Source organism: Actinia tenebrosa, unplaced genomic scaffold (genome assembly GCF_029948245.1).
Source record: "Actinia tenebrosa isolate PJP-AT-01 unplaced genomic scaffold, QUT_ActTen_1.0 PGA_scaffold3__52_contigs__length_22856419, whole genome shotgun sequence".
Taxonomy (NCBI): domain Eukaryota; kingdom Metazoa; phylum Cnidaria; class Anthozoa; order Actiniaria; family Actiniidae; genus Actinia; species Actinia tenebrosa.
Genome location: NW_028292580.1, coordinates 14,980,858 through 15,005,734, shown reverse-complemented (window position 1 = coordinate 15,005,734; position 24,877 = coordinate 14,980,858). Strand labels below are relative to the sequence as shown.

At 35.6% G+C, this 24,877-nt stretch overlaps 1 protein-coding gene across 4 annotated transcripts; it reads left to right on the top strand.

Annotated features, from left to right (window-relative positions):
• The first annotated feature begins 87 nt into the window (after nucleotides 1–87).
• Nucleotides 88–24,877, top strand: LOC116298826 (receptor-type tyrosine-protein phosphatase S). 4 transcript variants are annotated; one of them, XM_089035314.1, is made up of 23 exons: nucleotides 88–393; nucleotides 3,631–3,777; nucleotides 4,352–4,477; nucleotides 5,636–5,923; nucleotides 10,965–11,055; nucleotides 11,974–12,083; nucleotides 12,701–12,798; nucleotides 12,905–13,004; nucleotides 13,364–13,440; nucleotides 14,261–14,297; nucleotides 14,902–14,999; nucleotides 15,214–15,366; nucleotides 16,197–16,235; nucleotides 17,068–17,237; nucleotides 17,731–17,866; nucleotides 18,082–18,234; nucleotides 19,104–19,197; nucleotides 19,764–19,840; nucleotides 20,049–20,183; nucleotides 20,785–20,913; nucleotides 21,815–21,993; nucleotides 22,620–22,755; nucleotides 23,322–24,877. In XM_089035314.1, exons 1-23 carry the CDS (start codon nucleotides 234–236, stop codon nucleotides 23,391–23,393), a joined length of 2,805 nt encoding a protein of 934 aa, XP_088891440.1. In that variant the 5' UTR covers nucleotides 88–233; the 3' UTR covers nucleotides 23,394–24,877. The 4 variants fall into 4 exon arrangements, with proteins under 4 accessions (XP_088891440.1, XP_088891439.1, XP_031563252.2 ...); XM_089035313.1 differs by having other exon boundaries at nucleotides 10,962–11,055; XM_031707392.2 differs by lacking the exon at nucleotides 16,197–16,235 and having other exon boundaries at nucleotides 10,962–11,055.

The window sequence follows — 24,877 nt, the reverse complement described above, 5'->3', positions numbered from 1 at the left end:
TTTAAGTTTAATCTTAAGGGGGAGAGGGTAGGTTGAGCAAAAGGAGTACTATGGGGGATAGTGTTAGGAATCACGTGAGTCTTCCAATCGGCATGATGGCGGAAGGAAGGGAAGCGTTGAAGGTTGGTCGGAGTTTGTTCAGTTTTTTGGCTTTCATTGGGCTTATTCGAAACTATTAACGCTCGAGCTCCGTCAGATGCTCAAAGGAACTATTACCAAACGAACATGAAGAGATGGGGCTGTTTAGTTCAAGATTTAAAGACTTTGAGGGGAAAATGCAGAGGCCATGGCGAAGTCCGTCTTCTTCTGAACTTTGTTTACGTTCACTTCGATTGTTTATAGTGTTTTTTTTGGGTGTCTTTATCACTGGAACAATTCAAGAAAGTTTCGCTGGTAAGTGTTGTTGAGTTTTTAAGCTGTCACTGGTAATTCAGGGGATTCGAATAGTTTGGATTTTAAGAATCTTGTAGACAGTTCACCTTGTTGTTTGTACAAGAAGCTAAAGTATTTCAAACGTACTTCACTACTAGTCTTATCTTATGGTGCTTTCTTTTAGAACTGTTCTATAAATTTAAAGGTCCTCTCAAGAATAAAGATGGATTTCCTCTTAATTCTTTAGGTTTTACCGTTACGAAGTTCCTAAAACGATCGCATTCTTTAAGACTAGAAAACTTAAAAAGCTGTCAAATTCTGACAATCATCTTGTCAACGAGTCGTCGTTTGAAAATAAAATTAACGTACCAGCCAAGATCCTAATCTGAATACCTGAACCTCATATCTTCTGATGTCTTTTTATTTTTTCTGTGTATTTCTTTAATATAATCTCAATAACTTTTAGACCGGTAATCTGTGATCTTACGGTTCTTATAACCTTTAGTGATCTTTCGCTTCATTTTTTTCATATTATAGTATATTAGACTTTCTATATAAACTCGCTAAAATATATATTTTATCCTTTGTTCTTATTCCTAAAACGTTTCTGTTTATTAGTTATGTGCAGTTGAAAGCTTGGATAAGGAAATAGAATTACAAATATTTGGCAGTGTTTGACGTATACAAGTGAAAAAAAAAATATATATATATATAATAAATTTAATAAGAACTGAAAGATTGTCATAAACACAGTAAACTTCCTTAACGCACAGACTTTGATTGCAGAATTTTATGAGGAATGAAATATATAAATATATAAATATATAGATATATGTACTTTCTACAGCAATCTTAATTACAATATTATAATAGCAGATGTCACTTGAGCTTAATGTCAACATAATCATTATTATGTCTAGCTAATAGTGCGTAATAGGAATAAATTGAATTATGGTAGTTTTGTGAGATGGTAAACACTCGGGCATATATTAAAATCAATTGGACCTTCTATATACTCTTTCCCAGTCCTTCACTTCTTTCTTCCTTCACAGTGGTCAATATTACATGTTCATTTCTTATAAGTGCATGGCTGTATACAAAAACTTAGTATTTACAGTCTGTATTTTTTAGTTTAAAAAAAAAAAAATGTTAATATCGTCAAGATTATTCCCTGCCATAGACATGTTACCATTCAAGAATGTGCAAAGAAAACAAACTATATTACCAATATACCATAATTATTAATAGTACTTGGTCAGCTATTAAACAATAGTGTGATGTATTAATTACCACAACGGCTATAATATAAGACTTTCATGCATGTATAAGACTTTCATGTAAGAGAGCTGAAGTTTCTTTAGAACCTCTTAGGGTCTGTCATCAGTCTTTTATTCTAGAAGTTTCTAAAGGCAATGATCAGCTTGTTATTCAGTATAGTAGGGAAGTATGTTAAGAAGAGGTTAAAGTGGACCTGGAGGTTCCATAATGCACTGTCATTTATGATTGGTCTAGAAAAAAATCATGAGCACTAGTTAGAAGTAGCTATAATAAAAAATATTCTTTTCTATGTAAAAGTTTAAGAACTTGGGCCACTTATTTTCATGCTCAACTTAAAGGGTGGTTAACAAAGATTGTGCCGGTCACATACTTAGGATTTCTGGCCCACTTGCTTCCTCAAGTGTCAGAATTTTCTTCTTGTTGAATGTGAGATGGATTTTGCATGATTGTGCAACCATGATATGTTTTGACCAATTATTATCTTCGTCTAATTAACATGAAGTGATAATTAACACTAGTATTCTCTTTTATTGCCACAAGTTCTGAAAATATACATTCATTAAACAATAGAACTTTCTGATTGACTGGATGACTATGTTTAAAATGTACTTCAGTTTGTCAAGAGAATGCTGGAATAAGATTGCTCCTCATGTCTGGTTTATATGCTAATGTTATCGACTCTTTGAAATGGTCCTTTGATGTATATTGAGTGCTAATGATAAATACTTGATAGACGACTTGCACTAACAGGTCATGTGACCCTACCTTCCTTATAATGAGCAGCTGTGTCAAAATTAACATAAGGAATGAAAAGAGCACCTCAATATTACTAGGGTGGTGGTGTTTTAGCTCATAACAAACAAAAAATGAGAAGTGGCATTTAATATAAAATCAAATATTTTGTAAGGATTTGTATGGGAAATTATATGCTCTTTGCTATTTCCCCATAACAATCCTTATAAATATTCAATTTTTTATTTAATGCCATTTATCCTATAGTCAACATTATGAGCTGAAACTTCACCCTCTTACTAATAATGTTGAGCTGCTCTTTTCATTAATTTCTAAAGTTCGTTTTTGCGTAACTGCTCGTTTTAAGGGAGGTAGTGTCAAGTGACCTGTTAGACAAGTGCAAGTCATCTATTATGTGGTTGAAATTTATCTGTGTATTAGACTAATCTTTCATTGCTCACAATTATTCTGAGAATATACTCATGAGATTGAATAAGATGTCTCAGTGAATACTTTACAAGTAATAGCTTCATCAGGAGAAGGGTATAGAACATTATGACCAGTTTAGAAGTAAGAAGTAATAATGCCATGATATAGTTTAGAGTTTAATTAACTAATTTTTTTCAAACAAATTCTTTTTTGTTACTTTTTTTGAACAAGTCATATCAAAATTTTATTTGTTGGATATGAAAAATGTGTCTAATGGAAGCCATCTAAGATAATTATGTCGTAAGTGCCAAACATTGGCAGAAACTTAACTGATAAATTTTAATTTAACTTCGTCATCAATACCATGTGCCATATCATGTTCTGGTGCCATGCTGGAGGACGTGTCTTTTAATTTGATAAGCAGTAATCTGGCTTGTAATTGGTTGAAGAGGTTTCAGTTTAGCATGTCACTTGAGCATGACTATACTTAAATGGTTTCCCAATTAAACATTTAATCTAGACTGAGTATAATAGGCAACTGGAAATGAATTATTGAATGTTAGAAAAGGGAAGATGTTTGGAGTTCTTTTTGACAAGCCTTTTTTATCCATTATATCTGTCAAGGAATGATTGGGCCCATTCAGTCTTGTGGACATTTGGTTTGGGTTTGATAAAACATAAATACCAAATATTTTTTATCGAGTGTATAGAGAGCTAGTGAGCAATATCATATGGAAAATAAGTAAATAAAAAAAAAAATCAGGGTCTTAACATACAGTATGGCAAAGATGATGGAAAAAAAAATTTTTTTTCTTTCAGATCCAGCAGAGATTACAAATGTTATTCCATCTAGTAAAATTATTGAAATTAAACCTGGAAAAGTTAAAGTGTTAAGCTGTAATGTCAGTGCTGTTCCTGGTGTCAAAAAAATTGTGTGGATATTCAATTATAGTGTTCACTTACAAGGTACATATACTTTTACGCCAGCCTGTTTAGCAGTATTTGTGCAGTGTGGAGTGTGGTGTTTCATTTTTTTAAATTCCTTGTTGATGTTGCTGCTGCTGCTGCTGCTGCTAATGATGATGATAATGAATGATGATATATAATGACAATAACAATGAGGATAATACTGATTAATAATGCTGTTGTAGCCAATTGATCCTGAATTGAATATGATGGTGATGATGTTGGGGCTGCTGCTGCTAATGATGGTGGTGATGGTGGTGATGATGTTGACGACAATCATAAAGATGATACTGAATAATGATGCCTCTGCTGGTAATTGATACTGAATTGAATAAGATGCCGATGATGTTGTACTGCTGCTAACAATGATGAAAATGATGATGACAATTAGGATTGCACTGATTAATGATGCTGCTGCTGGTAATTGGTTCTGAATTGAAAATAATGCTGCTGCATATGTCATAGTTTGGGAAGATTACAATGATAAGGATGATGATGAATGATGCTGATATTGCATAGTGATAATATCATATGCCTGCTAACATAACCTATTTATACATCTTTCTGTTCGCAGATTCAAATAATACAGCATTTAATATATCAAATGCTAAGTGTTCAGATACTGGAATATATCAATGCTTTCCTTCTAATGGCTCGCTACCAACTGCAAAAAATGGTACATTTAATGTCACAGTAAGAGGTATGAAACATCAATTTACTAGCACTACGCACATGTTGCAACAGTTTTGTGTACTTTTGCTGGGAACAGAGATCTTGAAGAATATAATTTGCAGTATAAAACTTTACTTCAGAATTCTAGACAGCAGTAAACTGATTTAAAACACATTTCATTGAATGATCCTGTAGTCTCCTTTGCAGCAGCCATTCTTAGTGTCGGTCTAAATTCCCTCCCCATGCACTGATCATTAAATGCAGCAATTTTGAATTTCATAGCTACTTGTGAGAACGCTTCTTCAAACAATGCCATTTTGTTTATGTATTTAGGCGGGCTTCAGTTCTCGTTTTCAGGACTAGAGCTGTGATTAGCTAAGCTGGTGGAATGTTGTGCTCTAGTAAGCAGCCGTTGGTGGGGAGGGATTTTAGACTGACACTAAGAACGGCTGCAAAGGAGACTACTGATCCTGAGGACTTCAAAGCCTTGCCAGCAACATCGTAGATATGTTTATCTGATAGCATAATAATTGTTGCATGCAATGTTACAGACTGATTATCTCAATTCTACTTCTGCAATGTTGCCAGCATTGAACAGTTTTTACAGCCACTCGCAAAGGTGAATGTTCACTAACTCTTGTAATTGTATTATTGTTGCACCCAGGGGGGTACTCCCCTATATTCGCTATACGGGTACGTGCCGCCAATTAAACAGGGTATGGTTTACAGCGATTTTACTCTGGAACAGGGTATATAAAATCGCGCTTGCTCTGGGACAGGGTATATGAAATCACGCTCGCTCCTCTCTGGAACAGGGTACCTGTTTTCACAATACAGGAACTGGGTATGGTTTTCTTCAGTGATCTCGCTCTGGAACAGGGTATGAATTTCAGTGGTTTGACTCTGGAATAGGGTCAGGTTCAGAGGGCTCAGCGGCACATCCCTACCCTAAACGGGCAAGAGTAACCCCAATCCCTGGGTTGTTGCATACCTGGGTACCCAGTTACCCCATTACAATGGTCAGTTCTACCAGATAAAACCTCTGGTAATCATTCCCTACTTTATCAATTATATTTTTTATAGGATTTTCATGTAAATCTATAAGATTTTCAATTTTTTATTTTGTTGGACAGATTAGTTTATTATGATTTTAATATAATTCTAATAATATTTTTCTGTTTTTCAGACCTACCAAGCAAAGTAAATATCTCACTTTCCAGTTCTACTCCAACTAGTTTAACCTTCCAATGGACTGCTCCTCAGAATGGCTGTCTGCCTTTGACCTACAGTATTGCATATCAGGCATCAAAGAAAGTTCAAAGTGAACATGGAGGAAAAAAAGATGTTGGTACTAGTCTGATTGCTACCATTGATGGACTAATACCTGATACTAAATATGAAGTACAACTAATAATACAGAATGCAAAGGGTGTCATTGAATGTGATAACAGCCCTTTTTGGACAGATATCGGAGGTACAGTAGTGTATTTATTTCAGGGTTAAGAATAACGGCTGGTGACCAGTTGGCCATCATGATGGCCAGCCAAATTAGTTTTATCTCAGATCTACCAAATATTAATTTGAATCTTGGTTACTGTACCTGTTTCAAGTAATATATCGAACCCAAAAAGTGTGTCACCCAATTTTAAAACATGGAGAAGTTATGCATAATCATGCATATCTTCTCCATGTTTTAAAATTGGGTGACACACTTTTTGCGTTCGATATATTACTTGAAACAGGTACAGTAACTAAGATTCAATTAATATTTGGTGATTTAATATAGTGATTTAATATAGTGATTTACTTTGTCTTGTGTTCATGAATTATCAAACATAGACCATCATGTTCTGTCAGCCAGAAATAATTCATGATTATTTTTAGTGAAAAAGTTACGATTCAGCTGATGCACATTTAACATCCAACATATTAAAATGATAACATCAACTGAAAGCAAGCAATATTTGTAACTTATTTTAAAAATAAGTTTTGTTTGAAAATGACATTTCCAAATTTACTATTTTTGCTTTCGATATTATATATTTTCGGCTAGTAGGCCAGTGTCATTCTCTTGTGAATCATATTCTAATTGAGTTTGTTTAATGTGTTGTTCTCTCCCTTGCCACAAGGGTTTTCTCCAGGTAATAGAAAGAAACCGTTTATAGATAGAAACCTTTATTTACACAGGGTTGTCCAGTCAGATATACAAAAAGCAATCTGATATCAAAAGGAGCCCTAAAATAAATACAATATAAAGAGAATAAATAAATATATATATAATGATATATGAAAGTACAATAAAAATCTAACAATAAAATTATCTATATAAATACTAGAATCAAAATCGAAAATATTGAACAAAAATTTACTTCTTGTTTTCTAAAACTATTGTAAACTAATGAGCCATTATAATAAAAGCCTTTCTTGGCGGTCTCTGTTCGTACGTGACGGCAAATCTAGTAATCCAGTGTCCTCCCTCCGTAAAAAATCAATGTAAGTTGAGTGTTGTTGTAATGTTGTAAATATAGAATGTAATGGTAGTGTGTGTGTGTGTGGAGGGGGGGGGGGGGGTGTTGTAATATATAAGTATTTTAGATATAAGATTTGTGGTTGATGAGATTCTCATTTCAATTTTATCCATTTTCATTTGTCTTCTCATGCATTTGTAACCATTAAACAAAGAAATGAACTTCTGGGAATTGAAATGGGAAAATATTATTATGATACCCATGCTAAAAAGGTCTAATTCAAACCTATTGTGAATACTCTTGTGCAAGCCAGTACAGAAATGTACTGTACATCAAGGTTAATATTGAAGGAGTGCAAATTAGCTTATCTCAAATTATGCTCTGCCTAATATAGAATGGAATGATTGTGAAATGGAATCTTAGCATGTGGTCTAAAATGGGAGAAAAATAGCTGCAATATGATAAATATTCAAAACTATATTTTTACCGACAGTACTGTCTTATAATTCTAATCTACGACAACATATAACAATTTAAACAGTTTAGTTGTAATGATGTTTCATATTGTACTGGGCCCAGTTGTTCAAAGCCCGATTAGTGCTAATCCTGGGTTAACTCTTAATAAGACCTATAGAGTTAATCCTGGATTAGCGCTAATCCAGCTTTGAACAGCCCGGCCCTGGCATTTATGTAACTGCAAATTGCTTTCCAAAACAAATAAATTAACACTGTTTTCATTGCCATGTGCTGATGGAGATAACAATAGTGACTTTGGAAATTGGGCAGTACATTACCGTCAATCAAATTAATGGTTCTAAGAAGGTTCCTTTTATATGGAATACTACTCTCTAAAGATTTATATTTGATTGATGGTGATCTTATGGCCCGATTTCTTTGTCAGGACTGTTATCATGACCGGCTTATAGCAATATAAACTGTGGTCTTATCATCACAGTTTATGAAATAATTCTCTGATAATTCATTTAGCATATATTATAGTGCAGTGTAAAAGCTTTCTAGTTATATATCCATTACTTTTTGACCGATAAAAATTTTTTTACAAATAAATCCTTAGGAGTTGGAAGATCATTTTAATTTGTAGTGACTTGCTACATGTACGTAAATTTAAGCGATGTACTTTTTGACAGATAAAAACATTTTTACAAATAAATCCTGAGGAGTCCTCATTTTAATTTGTAGTGACTTACTACATGTACGTAAATTTAAGTGATGTACATCATAATTATTATAAATACGATTTTGTTACAAAAAAAATCACCAAGAAAATGTAAAATGTATGTGACAGAAACTAGACATTTTAGAAAAATATAACCCAACAGATTAATACTTTTGACTCCTTTAGAAAATTCTGAAAAATGTCTAATATAAAAATAGTTTGATCTTTATCTTCACTCACTCAAAACAATTTAAAATAAGGACTTTGACAAGTGTGTTATGTGAAAGGCCATATATATTATCTGATCAAAGAACTAATTCTCCTTGTCAGTCTGTCAGTAATTTAAAGCTTATGTCAACTGGCTTTCTGGTTCTAGTTGCTTACTAACTTTAGGTTAGAATTTAATAATATTGGATTATTTTGTGACTGTCGATCTTGGAAACAAAAATTGAAGTAAGGCAAATGTATTATAAAAATACAACATGTTGCATGATTCTTTCTAAATTTCTTTGTTAGTTCATGAAGATTATACCTTGCATTTTCCTTATTCAGCTGTAGATTTTGAATTGTAGAGTTCTTACAAGTTAAGAGAGAATACTTTTCCATCACTAGTGGCATTTTTTCTGCTCCAACAGTCTTCATACATCCACTACACCTGCAGTTATTACTACAGACCGATTTTCTTTATTCATTGTTCAGAAATATGAATTGATTCATAATTTATGTCTTGATTAATAAAACATTTTGTTGATCATTCCTCATTTTTAAGTGCTTATAGTTATGTTCTCACAGCAGTTTAGACTTTTGTTTTACTACTGGAAAGTGAAATTTTATGAAACAAAACTAGGAAATGTTTTTCAAAGCATTTTATGAAGTGAAAGATACCACAGTGAGCAAGATCAATCAATTCATGGCAGTATCTGAAGCAGTTGAACCAGGAAATTATGTATTGTTTCAGTGCTGACAAGACACCCTATCTACAAAGGTTTGAGGAAATTAAACGTCAAGTTTACTTACAAAAAGATCAATTTATTTCCCAGTATTTGAGGAATATGGATGTGTTGGCATTAATTACTGGTGCTGGTAAATTTACGTTTTCTTTTAAACTTGTTCCTTCATACACACTAAAGATCACTTAAATTTTAACGTAAGAAAATTTATGCCTAAATAGTTGTTGTCCCTGTATTTCTCTTCAAATTAAGCCATTGAACCTTGCAAAATCTTTAGTAATCCTTTCTCACAAAGCTACTGACCAAGTCAAAGGCATTTTTGACACCAACATGCATTATAGAATATTTGTGAATGTATTTTTAAAATTCTGTATTTCTATTGAGTCCTTGGGATAAGTTTATCTAGGTGTTAACATTCATTGGTTATTAATCTTTAACTAACAGATTCTATCATCCTAGTGCCAATAGACATCACTGGGTTATCCCTAGGTATGGATACCAAGTCATATCCCTGGCCAAGTATTACTTTTGTAGAATACATTAGCAGAATATGAATTTGTTAAATTTAAAAAAAAATGTTTTGAAAATTGAAAGAAAAAAATTATTGTTGTTATTTTATTTTATAGCTTGTACCTAATATTTTCTTTTGTTATTGCTTTGAATTTGAATATTTCACCAAATTTTATTATTAATATTTAATTATTTTTTATTGATGATTCAAGTGTGATAGGGAAATAATGTCTAGTCATTTTAGTTTGTTTTTATTTCCCATTCTAGTTTTCACTTTTATTACCAGAATCCTTTATTGTCAGCATTTTTCAAATTTTATACAAAATTTATGTAAAACATTTTTCATCCAGGCAACAGTAAAGTCAATTTTAACCAACCTGAAAGAAGAAGTATTGGAAAAAATGATATATATCTTGTTCAATGTTTTAACAGGAACTTCAGTTTAGCCAAGCTATAGGGCTAGTTTAAATGGAGTCCTGTTTTTCAATTCATAACAATATCAATTATAAAATAAACTAGATTTAGGTTATTTTTTTATTATGAAGCTGTTTTCTCCATACAGTTGCGTACAAGAAACAGTAAAATTAAATTGCCAATTTAAACAAAGTTGTGGATTATAATAATTATTATAATCATTATTACATTCTACATATAAACACGCTATTGACACAGTGTCATAACTATTACGTTAGATCAGGACTACATGTAATAACAAAATAAGAAACTGTAGTTAAGTATCGTCATCATCATCATCATCATCATCATATTCATCATCATCATTCTTTACAATTTTTTCGTTAGAGTTTAATTAATAAACAACATGAACACACTGTGCTTTCATTGTTATTTGCCAAGTATTAGTATTTTCTTCCATTACTGCAGCATGATCATTCAGAATGCACTTGATGTGACTGGTTTAATCATTGACTGGCTCATCAATTCTGTACATTGAGTAATTATAAATAATAATAAATAATGATATACATTTTTCGACAGGCATCTCAAAATATCAATGCGTTTACAACTTGTAAAATAGATTAAAATATGTATATATCACTCTAACATTATTTAAGCTGTATTATATTTGGGCACCGGCACGTGATGGTACAAAGACTCTATTAATTTAATATCTTAAGCAAAACAAACTTTTCAGCCTAAGTTCTGATTGAATTTATAATGACAACTCAGAAGACTGAGGCCCCGTCCACACATATCCACGATGTTGCGCATGCTCAATAAGAATAACTATTTGCAATGGGACTAGGAACTAGCATGCATCAGGGCGGATCAAAAAATTTCCGGATACGTGTGGATGGGGCCTGAAAAAACAGTCGGCAGGTTGAAGAATGTCTTAATTAGTGTAGAATTTTGTGAAGTTTTACATTTTAATTTGTCTATTTTATTTAGTAGGTAACGACTTCCCTTATTTGGTTGTAATCTTGGTTTTACTAGCCATCATCTTGTTAGCTATTGTTATTATTATAACAGCCATCTGCACAAGGTAAATGCCTTCAAACTAATAATCAGATACTTTTCATCCCAAAATCATTGTCTGCAGGATGACTGAGTAGGATTTTGGTAGTGTTGGATGCTGTTAACCAAACATCCTATTAACACTGAGTTTGGGGTAACAGAACTAACTTATGAACATTGTTTATTTATTGTAAATCTATTATTATATTATTTGTGAATTTTTATTTTATTAATAAGTTGTTTGTACCAAATTTCATTATTACAGGCCGTTTCATTTTTCTGAGACCTAACTGAATCCAGACTATTGAAGTTGTTTATGGTATTTTGGCTACCACCAATCAAATTTGCCATGGCCAAGTGCATTCCGATTGTGAACAATAAATATTCCCAGGACTCAACTACTAACAGTTATTTTCTATTGGAAAATACATTTATTGCTTCAATTGTAATGAACTCAGCCCGTGGCAAATTTGATTGGGGTTTGGAGTTGGTAAATAGCAGGTTACAGAAACATGTCATGGGCCTTAAGTGAGTTAAACAACTAGCTATAATGCACCTTGTTTCCCTTTGTCTCCTATCACTCCTTCCCCCCCCCCCCCAATCCCCATTATCCTCCGCCTTTCCTTTCCTCTTGTCTGAGAGATGGTTTGGTAGTTACTGCAGGTTTCAATATTATGTGAACTAATGGTAGATACAAGCTGCACCATAAAAATTGGTTTTTCGCTGCCAGTAATCAAGAAATAATCAGTCTGTACCTTTTTTGAATGGCAGCAGTTAAAACCAACTTCCAGGGGGGAACTCACAACTTACTATTAGCTTCACATAATATTGAAAATAGCAGTAATAGCAGTCTAGTACCTATTTTGATATCAATTTTAAGAATTAATATGTCAGAAACTGTCTACTGTACATATGTTACACATTGCTGAATTTATTTTATTCACAGAGGCAAATGCAGAAGTTGCAGAATGCCATTGAGGAGGCTCTTCACTCCTGAGCAACGACCTATTAATGATTCTGTAATGGAGAGAACAAGAGATCAGTCTTCTTGTAGAGGTAATGCATATCATTCTAAAAACTGTGTAGTCCCAAATACTGTCCACTGTCATTAATTTACCCTTACTTAAGTGTAAAAAAATGATCCAGCTCAGTTGATCTTGCTCCAGGAAAAGATTTTGGGTAAACTATTTTGGTAAACTATTTTGGTAAGCATTTTCGTAGCAGGGACAGAGTACCTTACTTGTAGATTTCTCTTTTCGATTGAAATGGAGTTTCTCCTTGAGTTAGACAAGCATTTACCATCAATTCAAAATATAAAAGATTTTGTGTTTCGTGAGTTCTTTTGACAGAATAATGGGAGATGCTAAAATCAAAATTACACATTGAATCCTCAATAATGATTTGTTGACCTTGAGTTGCTTATAAAAGTCAACTCATCTGGCTGGGGCCATTCTTATTTATTTCAATATAGTAAGTGCTTTGAAGTCAGGAAGAGATCCTTACGCTTGATATGTAGGCACTTTAAACAATTCTATGTATACTCACACATGACACTAAGCTCGGCAGGACTTGAACCTGGATCGCATTGGTGAGAGGTGGCATATCAGCTGTGCTTCCCTATTATATTCAATTAATAATATTTAGTTTAATTTGTATTTTTCTGAACTTTGTAGAGAGAAGAGACAGAGAAGCTGTACCATACGAAAAATTCTGGCAGCATGTGACTCTCCGACATGCTGACACTAACTATAGATTTTCTTCTGAGTTTGAGGTAAAATATTTGTCTATTACTAGAAATAAGAATATAATTTGCTTTAGTTTACAGTCATTTCTCTTTAATTTTTGTTTTATTTCATTCTGCACATTTTTTTTGACAGTCTCTACAAGGAAAACAGGAAAAGAATAAGAAAATAACCTGGAATCAGTCTCAGAGACCAGAAAATCAAACTAAAAACCGCTTTGCAAATGTTGTAGCATGTAAGTAATCATTATTTTTTTAGCGAAATATCTAAATTTGAAAGAAAAAAAGTTATTGGTCATGATCCAACCCTGAAACAGTGTTTTGGCTATCTCATAGATGGAATTGGAATTTAGCATAAGTTAAGGGAACAAAGCCAAAGAACTTTGAGAAAAATCCTCAAATCAAGAGAGACCTTTACAAACTCACATGATTCTGAATCTAGGAATCAAACCTGTTTCTCTTAGAGCTGAGTGGCTTAGAGCAATACCAATATGCTACTCTTTCAAGACATCCCATGCACAGAAACAAAGAGAAAATTCAGTCTGAAGTTACTTTAATTAGTTTACAAAATAAATGGTCTGTTACGTTTTTGCAGATGACCAAACAAGGGTCGTACTGTCAACAATTGATGGTATGCCAGGATCCCATTACATTAATGCTAATTATGTAGATGTAAGTATTATATACTGTAGATATAACACCTACAGCTAAAAAAAGGTTTAAGGGGTGAGCAGAAAATGGTGATTGGTGATTGACAGTTACACATTCCACTGAAAGGGGGTAATACAATCATCTATTCACAAAAGTTATTTAAATAATCAAGGTGTTTGTATAGGAAATTGCTGCTAGGATTTCATTGACAAGATTTCATTCACAATTTGAAATTAATAGGTACAAGTTATGTTTTGAAATTGGATGAGCCTTTAGGTGAGGCAAATTTAAGAACTTTCAAAACATTATGAGTGTTTATATCAATTCAGAATCGTTAGAGAAGTTTATGTGATTTTTCATACATTACACTCAACAAAATTGAGCAGCTTATATTAGTTGGGACTTTATAGATTACAATTTAACAATTTAATTATACTCCTCTTGTCCATAATCAGAATTGAATAGTATTTTGTTGGGTGTATTTGTAAATTTTATTAATAAATGTAATTTTTACTAATAGTATGTGAAACACTAAATATTTCAACCAGAAAGCCTCAACAATAACCTCTGTGTTCTTGACAAGAATAATAGTTAATTTGATATTTAAGAAACACCTGTTCAGTCATTCCAGTCACCTATCGCCTATTGCTTATTACCTATTGCTGCTTGCCCGTTTAAATTTTTTTCAAATAGCTGACAGTTTATAACAGGGAAGAGTTTCAAATTAATGCAAGGCATGCACAAAGCCCCAGATGTTTTTTCAATCCATAATTATTGGGATAAATTTTTGAAAGCCTGAAAAGTTTGAAATGGAAGTAATGGAAGGTTCATTTTTCCCCAGAGTTATAAAGCAATGAATTTTTACATAGCAACTCAAGGTGAGACAACAGATAATAGGCAACAAATCTTACTTCTTGCCAGTAACGTTAATATTATTATCTTGACATTGAGAATTATCTTAAACAAAATGAGGCTAAAACAATAAGACTAGCTGTCAGCATGTGGAGGAATAGTTTGATTGTGGAATGAATGAATGAAATATTCTCAGATGAACAATCATTTTAGGTCTGTGGATGGAGAACCTTTAATGAACTACAACGACGATGCGGCGGCCATCTTGAATGTTAATGCATTATGGCTAGTCTAGGGGGCAAATATATCTTAAATGACATCCATTTATATTAACTCACCACAAAAGAATGCGAAAAAGAGGAATTTTGCCAGCACATTGATCACGTTTGCCCATAAAAAAAGACACAAAAATTTATATATTTTCAGTCATTGTTGTTTGGTTTTGCCCCCTGGCAAGATGGCTGCCATATTGTTGCAGTAGTCCATTGATAGTGTTGAGGGTTGACACTTACAAAGTTTATAAACTGGTGCATATTCAAAAAAAGGTTTGGGTGTAAAGGGCCATTTGCCTATCTCTACAGTGCCTGGAATTGCTGTGAACTTAAAGATTTTTTCCCCCTTTCTCTACAGGTCCACTTGCAAATACTATAGCAGACTTTTGGAGAATGGTTTGGGAGCAGAATTCTAGAGTAATAGTAATGATCACCAAAATAATTGAAAAAGGAAGGGTGAGTGTTTTCATGGTCATAGTAAATAATAAATGGTGTGTACCCTGGCTAACAAAGGTTTTCCTTTTCTTTTCCTTGTTCTTTTCGTAATAATGGTAGACAGAAAGAATAAACCTGGGACCAGGGCATAGATGGGAATTCTTTAATTACCATTTTATGCATATGAAATAAAGTGACAACAAAATCCTCTATCATCTTTTCTTATCTTTTGCAGCATAAATGTGCACAGTACTGGCCCACAAAGAATAGGAAATCAGATGTCCATGGGCAACTGAGGGTGACATTCCTTAAGGAAGAACATTTTGCTTTTTATACATTTAGAGAATTTGAAATCAAGCCTATCCAGGAAAGCACTCATTATAGTCAGGTATGAAAGATACTGTCAAATAAAAAAAACCCTGTCCTTTTTTCATGAGGGTAGCAATATTAATAGTCAGTGGCTAACAAACCTGTGGCCCTCATTCCGTGATTGAATTGGAAGTTAGGAGTTGATTTTTGTGAACATATGTAGGCAAGCAGTGACTTGCAAGTTTATCGTCAGTTTTTTGACTTGTGAGTAGTAGCACCTTTACGGTCAATAGTTTGCTCTTTGGTGCTTGCCGCAGGTAGCAAGGAAAAGGGTGCACACTGCAACCTGTGCCCTATTCTCTTCCCATGGTTAGCCTCTGTGTCCCTCCCCTTCCCTCATCTCATTCCCTCTCCCAAGAGCCACCATGCAGGCTTCGCCAGGGTCAACATGTTTTGGGAAGTTCAGGAAAATGTAGAGCAGACCTCATCCCCACTGCTACTAAGGCCGCAATCATTATCAAGTAATTTTTCATCATTGTACCTGTAAAGTACCAGACAGGATTGAGAATACATTGAGAGGTTAAGGGAAGGGAAGGGTAAAGCAGCCCCCCCCCCCCCCTTCCCACCACGTCAAGCCCCCACCACTATAATTCAGGAAGAAATCATTGTCAAGATAGGGATATTTCCATGATTGTACCTGTAAAGCACTAATCACCATTAATTAATTGATTTTTCAGAGCTCTTGTAATGAACTGTATTGAGCTTTTTCACTTTAACATTTATTAAAAATAACAAGATCATAAACTTTAAAATGTTTGGAAAAATTCAGAATCTCCAAAATAATCCTTAATATTTAACTGTGATTTCATTCTTGTTCTTCTAACTTTCTCTTTAATGTGTTGTATTCAGTTTAAGCACCCATCTTGTCTAACAAATGGAAGAACGTGGGTAAGATACAGTCTCCTTTTTGGGGGAAGATCTTTGAGGAATTAAACATGACTTGAAATAAAAATGCATATTTTTTAAATGAATAAAAAATAAATTGTCCACTAATTTTGAGACGTGTACACGACCTTGACTGAATTACTTAAAAATAATTTATTACCAAGAATGTCTGCCACTTATAAAACTAAAAACTTACAAGACATTTTAACCCTTTCCCCAAACTCTTATAGAGTACAAACACTAAAATGTGCAACACTTTGAACTATTTAGTGGTAATTAGTGCTAATTAAACAATAGAAAACAATAGGATTAGCATAATTTAGCAGTATTTAGTGGTATTTATGTTACACACTTATAGTGTTTGTACTCTACCACTTCTTAACATACTTTTAAACTAAAGAAATAAACACTGAACAATAAAATACTGATAACATTAATCGCATTAACTGTTTTTCTGTTCGGTTCTATGCTGTATTGTCAGTGTTGTTCGCTACATTCTGAATTAAAATGTAAATAACGTTGATATTTTAAATCTTATTTGGTCGTTTTTGTGTGAGATCTTTCTTTAGTTCCCTGTTAGAAGATACATCTTCCTCAGAGTAGTGATGGTAGACAACCTAACCTAACCCTTACCCCAGTGAAAAGACCCCTCCCATGTTGTGTTGTCCTCCAAATTGAGCTGCATTCCAAGGTGCCGCAAGGTGTCAATTTGGGTCACCTGCTTGCAGCTCGACTTTAGCCAGAGTTTAGATCAGCTGCACGCAGGCTACGATTTGGGTTGATATAACCTACATTATTTCATCCCTATTAAAAATGGTTTTCATTGTTTTGTTAGGATTCCACAGATGAAGCCATCAAACCAATGATAGTACAACAGTTTCACTTCACAGGCTGGCCTGATCATGGGGTCCCAGATCCTGGTTATGAAATACCAGTCTTGGACTTCATCTTTAAGTCTACTGCAGCACAGGTGGAAGGGGCAGGCCCCATTGTTTTACATTGTAGGTACGTGACTCCAGGGGCGTTGTGAGGTCTCAATTATAGGGGGACAATGTACCATTTCCCGCCAAATACACAGGAATCCTGCATGAATAAATTAAATTTTGGTACCGAACGCTTTTTGTTTTGGGGGGGAGCACTTGCCTCTCCCCTTCGCCTGTGCACCCCTTTTCTGTACGATAGCGTGTAATCCGAATCAATTGTGGGAGGAAGTTTAAAGAAAGTTTTGGGTCAGAATATGATTGGTTAAAACATATTTACGTCACGTCATATGCTTGGTATCATCAACTGCATTCAGCCAATCAGAGAGTGCATGGTATGCAAGCTATTTATGGTTTGCAAGATATTGACAAAGAAAGCTTAATAATCGAGGAATCTTTTGCTTATTACTGTCAACATGGTCACGATGGTATTCAAACGAAGCTATTTATTGATTTTTACAACATGTTCCCTTTACCTTTTTCAGGATAACTAATAAGATTTTCTTTCTATTTTTCAGTGCTGGTGTTGGTCGTAGTGGTGCTTTCATAGTGATTGACAGCATGATCAAGCGTATCCATGACAACGGTGATCTAAATATCTTCAGTTTTCTTGCCCATATAAGGCAGCAACGGAACCATTTAGTTCAAGAAGAGGTATATGATTGGCTACTCATTTCCATCTGTTTGTGGGAGATACATTGACCTAATGGTTAAAGTAATGGACTTCTACCCGCAGGGCAAGCATGATACTAATAAACTACCAATGGGAAAGGGGACCACAGGTATCCCAAAACTCTAGAGGTCGTTGCATAGTCGTGGAATCAATACTAATATATAATCAGTACTGATATATAATATCTTGTCTACAGTGTCAGTATATCTTCGTGCATGACGTATTACTAGAGTACATCAACTGTGGCTTCCTCCTGTCCTTACCAAAGAGAGCACTAAAGGAACACTTGTACAAAATACGAACACAGCCACACCATACTGGGAAGACCAAGATTGTCGTAGAGTTTGAGGTGAATCTTACTGATGCATTTAACATTTTTTCATTCTTTCCTTTTATGCTTATACCTTTCTAATATTACGTGGCAAGAGAGAATCTTCATTATATCTGGACGTGGGGTAGGGGGAGAGGAAGGGAAAGGATGGAAGCAGCTTCGAAACTTTCAATTTGCTTTTTTAAGACTTAGGAAATCAAATTAATTGAAAAGTTCGTGGGCAAAAGTAGTTTTGTTTTAGAGCAAACTTGCTCCCGGGTCCGTGGTCGTGGAAGGCCCTAGGGACGAGCTGTTTGTTTTAGAGCTATAAGAGTTTAAAGAGGTGAAAAAAGTGTTTTCTTGATATTGACCTCGTCAAAACATTGTCATCACGATGAGCGACGCGCACTTAACTTATACGTAGAAAGGCTGCGCGCGAACAATTTCGTCCTTAAGTGCTTGCAGTTTCTTTCACTTTTAATTGGTCTCTTTAATCCCCAATATATATGAAGTTTTAAGTATAGCTTTCCCTATCTTGCCTTCTGCGCAGATGTTTTCCAGGTCGTCACGCTTCGTCACGTCTTTTTCCCCACCTTTTCTTCACGTTACGTGACGACCGTAAGAACGTCTGCATTGCAGGCTATCCCTGTACTTCACTAAAAATTTTGCTTCGTCCCTTAACATAAAGTCCTTCTTGAGTGAACAGAATACGCCTGTTCATAGTTTAAGAATCGATTCCACTGCGCATGCGATTTTATCCCGAATTTCTCAACTTCTTTTGTTTAATTAAGAACAAAAGAAGGTTTAGACAAAAGGTGAGAAATTCGGGATAAAATCGCATGCGCAGTGGAATCGATTCTTAAACTATGAAAAGGCTTATACTGACTTGATAAATGATTGGTTTTCAGAGATTGAAAAATATTAATATGCAAGAGTATAACTTAAAAGAAGGCCAGAGAGCTTGTAACGTTATCAGGAATAGAAACCCTGATATCATACCAGGTATTTACGAAAGCTAGGATATGTGTTTATTGATTATACGGCGGCCATTAGGGATCGCGAGGCATCCAGGGGGCAAATATAGCTTTGTTACAATAATGATGTCGATTGATATTAACGGCTCATCCAAGGAAAATACAACAAAAGATGAATTAAGACGACACTTACATAAAAGAAAAACAAACATACGAAACTCTATATATTTTCCGCCATCTTTGTTTTGTTTTTTCCCACTGCGAGATGGCCGCCGTATTGTCGAAGTAGTCCATTATTATACGTGGCCATTTTTACTGTAACGAGTCGTGACCACTTATTCTGGGTTTCAGAGGTTCTAATTCTTACGAGGGGTGTCAAGGTCGTCATCACGTGTTAAACAGTAGATGGTTTTTCTCTGGTTCTTTCTGGTTTGCTGCCTTTGCAAAACTAAACGGGAATCTTGTTTTAGAGCTCCATAAGATATATGAACTATGGATAAAGCGAGTATTGACATTGCTTTACTAATTACTATTTCATTATGCAAACTGCTAGCCGATTTGCTAATGATTCACCATTGCGTTGGTTTCCTTTAGTGGATACGTGTCGTGTCAAACTGTACCCACGACCAGGTGTAGAAGGGTCTGACTACATTAACGCCAGTTACATTGATGTGAGTAAACTAACACTATGGTATTATAGATACAATTATCCATGTGGAAGACTGCCATGCTTGCTAAACTACCCTGCTAGTCCCTTCTTCGCCTGCATGCAGTTTACAAATTCCATCCAATTGTCTCCCACTTTTTCTTCGTCTTGAACATTTCATCTAGTACGTGAAATTCCAAAATGAAATGCGCCTTCTGTTGATCTTTCTTCAGGGTTTCTGGTGCCGTGAAGCATACATTGCCACTCAGTGTCCATTAGAGTCCACCCTCTTTGACTTCTGGAGAATGATATGGCAGGAAAACTGTCGAAGTATTGTGATGTTACTCTCTAAAGAAGAAGCAGATCAGGTGAGTAATTCTTAATATTTTAAGCTGCATGTATTTTGTTTCGGAATAAAGGGTACCGTACCTTTCATTGTGGCCGAGGTCCCAGGAACTCTTCACACAAGTGCCAATCTCGGCCGCCAGGACTGGTTTAGAAGAATACTTTCAATTCCGCGTATACATTAATTTGTAACTGTCATTTGGAATCTGCTGGATAAAGTGCTCATGCAGTTCCATTGGTTTGCTGTTTTCCAATCTATTACGATTGTAACCATTGTTATTATAACCAAGGACCCTTTCCATTTACCCGGACTGAAAAGGAAATTCCGGTTGGAAAAAAAATGGTTTGTGTCATTTCATTCGTAAAGTTTCGGAAACTCGCTCTTCAAATTAAAGTAATACACTTTTCCCGCTCTTTTTGGTTTTCCGGTAGACGCGCGTACCATTCTTTGGAAGAAAAAGTTTTCGCTCTTTCATAACCATTAGCCAACGAATTTTCAACCGGATGGATTGGTCGAATAGGTAAGCCCCCCTGCAGGTAATACATACCAAGCATTATGCGACGCTAGAAAGAAGAAATGGCTTACGTTATCTTCATTCTGATGCTTCTTTATGTTTATTTCAGAGTACGTATCCACGGTATCTACCAGTTGTCCATGACACGGCTCGCTTCGGCGTGTATGAGGTAACCATGGAGTCTGAGTCAGCCAGAGGAGACTTTATGATACGAGACCTGAAGATGACTTCTGTAAACGTGAGTTATCTCATAATACAACCATTTGTGACGTCATTCATTTTCAAATTTCGCGCTTCAGTACTGAAATTGTAGAAGTTTAAAAGGAGACATCCGTGGTTACCGGTACTTTTAAAGTGCGCACATTCTTCTCATTCCTTGTTTCATCCTTCATCCTCCAAATTGAAGTTTAAATTCCATCACTTTTCTTCCTGGCGTCCGTGCACAGCATTTGCAGTTTAATACGTCCACTACACTCCGAGTACCTCGACTGCAACTGCGCCAAGTTCGGACCAAGTTTTTTCTTCCGCAAAGTTGTGCGCAAGTTTTCCACTACGCATATAACGTTAAGTTGAGACAGCTTCAGAAAATGGAACACGGGGTAATAATTCTCTTGATATTGTTGGCAAATCTAAAACACTCAGGAAAACCAGTTACTTAAAACATTAGGAAAAACATAAATAGACCTATTTACGTGGAGCTTAATGTTTTCTCATTACAGACCACATGTCATTCCCTTGAGAATAAGATTCTTTGTTTGAGTCGTATCCATATTTATGCCACGCTTCTGATTGGTCCGCTGTAGAGTTCTCTTGCGATTGAAATGGAATTCCATCATACATGAACTCGACTGACAGCTCGACTAGTTTGAAGAATTAGTATTCATGGTTTCTCTTGGCAGGGTCATGGGAAATGCTAATCAAAATACAATGTTCAATCCTCAATGTCAATTATTAACTCTCATTGGTTGACCTTGACTTCGTTCTGAACAACTCAGCCTGGCATCGTCTTAGGCGCAACCGTTAAACAAAGAAATCATTCTTTGGAGAATGACATGAAAATGAAATGGCAAAACATTACGCCCAATTAAGGTGACATGGGCCTATAGATGCAGTCTATGATAACAATTTTTAACGTTCAGGAACCTGGTGAAACTCGAAAGATTCGTCACTTCCATTTTCTACATTGGCCTGAGGAAGGCTTTCCATGGTCTGGACAGTCTGTCCTTCAACTTATTAGTAAAGTAGATGAATGGGAGAAAGAGGTCAAGAGCAACTCTAAACCTTTCGATATGATTGGACCCATTGTCGTGCATTGTTCGTAAGTATTTTTTGCTATAATCTGAATCAAATTATATTGGGCTGCGATACTATAGCGAATAAAGATCACATTCGTTCTAGTCCGCGTTTCCCAGCGTAGAGTTGCTACTATAAGTTTGTTTACGTTGATTCTGTGCGCGTTGTTACTGTCTTGCAAAATCGTAATCACTAGAGTTTGGCCACTTAACTGCTTTTTTCTACCTAGCCTCATTCAACCGTAGCCATAGTTTCGCCTCGCCTAACTATATGAGTGGTGGGGGTGGGTAAATGGTAGCATACACTGCATCGAAATATGGCGACCAATTTCAATAGCTATTGTTCTGGACTGACTAACGAAAGACTAGCTGCGCGTTGATGTTACGTGGAAACATAAAAGTTTTTCACACGTATGAGAGGCTAGTCAGTCGCTAGTCAGTGCAGAATAAGAGTTAATCAAATTGGTTGCCATTTTTCGATTCTGTGTAAAGTATGGAGTTGTTTTCTTGCGCCTTTATCTGATCAGTTCTTCTCGGGCAAAGTACACTTAGAAACCTAATACACCGTGTTAGATGACTGTTCAACCAGTGATTATGCTGGGACACTGCACGGGCATAAGCTGAAAGTGAGCTGAGCTTTTTTTTATTTCAGAACGGGAGTAGGTCGTACGGGGGCGTACTGTATTCTTCATACCTTGTGGCATCAAGTTACCCGAGAAGACGTCGTGTCGGTATACCCTACTGCCCGACTGCATTTCCATCAAAGACCTAAATTCCTACTTACACAGGTAGTATGATAGATCATAAGTTTGCAAAGTTTCCTTAGACCCATTCACCTATCTATCCCTAACCCCAGCTCTCAGGGAGGGTACCCATCCGACATCTCTGCTCACCTTACAAGGTGCCTATTTGTCCCTATCAAGACCTCTCACGGTACCCACCCAACCCCTAACCCATTTTTAAGGTTGTCTCCTGTCCTGCCTCGCCTCCCAGGGTACCCACCGAACTCCTACTCTCACCTGCCATGGTACCCATTGTTCTCTTCCTCCACTTCTCAGTGTACCCATCCAACTCTCACTCTCACCTGGCACGGTACCCACTTGTTCCCAACCTCCACTTCTCAGTGTGCCCATCCAACTCTTGCTCCCACCTGGCACGGTACCCACTTGTTCTCAACCTCCACTTCTCAGTGTACCCATCCAACCCTTACTCTCACCTGGCACGGTACACCCAATCCCTGCTCCCATCGTCCTGACCAATCTTGATTTTGTTTTATTGTCTTTGACATACCATGAGTTTGTTCTATCATGAGGTTGTGCAATTTTAACGGATTATATTTGATTCGCATTTGCAGGTGCAGTACGAATTTTGTTATGATACCATGGTAGAATATATAGATGCTGACTGTTCGCTGTATCTGGTCTGACACCATGGTAGAATAGATTACTGACTGATCGCTCTATCTGGTCCATCCAAAGTATGTGAATATACCACGATAGAATATGTAGGTAATGTCTTTACGCAGTATCTGGTCCTATGCGCAAAGAATGCCACCATGGCATGGTAGAATAGATTACTGACTGATCGCATATACTATGGTAGAATTTGTACGCAATGTCTTTTTACCGTATCTGGTCCTATGCGCAAGGTATGCCACCATACCGTGGTAATGCGTCTTGTCTATAGACTGGTCGCCACAAGGCCTCATCATCTGACCATGATTATGTCGAACAGCAACAATGAAATAAACTTGCTTGATGCGAATTTTATGCTAAGCTTGCTGTTGTCTAAGCTTTGCTTGTGCTGAAGATAAATATGCGTGTTAAAATTTGATTGGTTATTTAGGCCTGTATGGCACAAACAATTCCCGTTCTTATTCCCAAGAAAAATGCTAAATCGAGTATGGAATAAAAATTTTAGTCGAGCACTGTGATTGGGTCAAAGCTCATTTTGACTGTCACAAAGCTCAGTACAAAGCTAAAAAATTAATTAGGAACACTAAGAAAGTGTAGTTTAAAAAAAACATTTGGATTTTTATCAAAAAATTATTTAATATTAGTTTTGTTGACTCCTTTTAATCAAATATTAGCCCTATATATTTATATGATTTTAATAGCAGTATTTTATTTTCTCCACATGTCGTTATTATGCGGCTGCTAAGTTCTTATGATGTAGCCTTTGAAACCAGGCCTTTGGACGTCGAGGCTTGGCAACGAAGAACGGGAAACGAGTCCAGCTCTTATCTTCTCCAATCTTTCTAATCCCATTCCCAGAATCAGTCCAAACAGATTCTATTGGGTTGTTTCCCTTTAATCCCCCTCTCTTTCCTAGCTCCCCGTCCATAGAAGCCTGGTAACGAAGGTTACTGAACTCCGAAGTTGTATATGTTTTGTCATTTGAAGTGATGCGTAATTCTAATGTTTCAGCAAGAGAATAAAATAATAATGGCTCTCACATAAGGAAGGCCATCCAAATAATACTATTAGGTTGAGTCAGGCATTAAACAAAAGAAGGGAATCGAGAAATGTAAAATATTATTAGCTTACATTTTCGAGAAGCAAAGCTTCTTTTTAGATTATTATGTATTTTTTCTTTTACATGTCGTGAAGCCAAAGGCTTTTTTTTTAGTTAGTTCAGATGTACACATCACGAGATTCAATTAATAGAATTTATTAACGAGTAGTAAGAAGTCAGCGAAGTCTGCATCAGCCTTTTCGCGCTCATCGCTAGTCAAACCGGAGGTCTTTCGAAGATGCTCCGAATGTCTTCGGACAAGGTTCTACGACGGTGCTCCGATTTGTCTTGAGAGTAAAGGCGCAAAAAGAGCGATATGATAATTAAAGTGAGTATGACGTTTAAGAACGGAGCGTGAAAATTGCAATGCAATATTAAAATTTATTAGTAATCAAA

What these genes read in the sequence shown, in the direction of transcription:
- LOC116298826 (XM_089035313.1), top strand. Translation starts at nt 234, where the DNA reads ATGGGGCTGTTTAGTTCAAGATTTAAAGACTTTGAGGGGAAAATGCAG. An exon ending in GATTTTCTTCTGAGTTTGAG is followed by an intron (nt 12,799 to 12,904) that starts GTAAAATATTTG and finishes TTTTTTTGACAG; the next exon opens with TCTCTACAAGGAAAACAGGA. An exon ending in CCCATTGTTTTACATTGTAG is followed by an intron (nt 17,238 to 17,730) that starts GTACGTGACTCC and finishes TCTATTTTTCAG; the next exon opens with TGCTGGTGTTGGTCGTAGTG.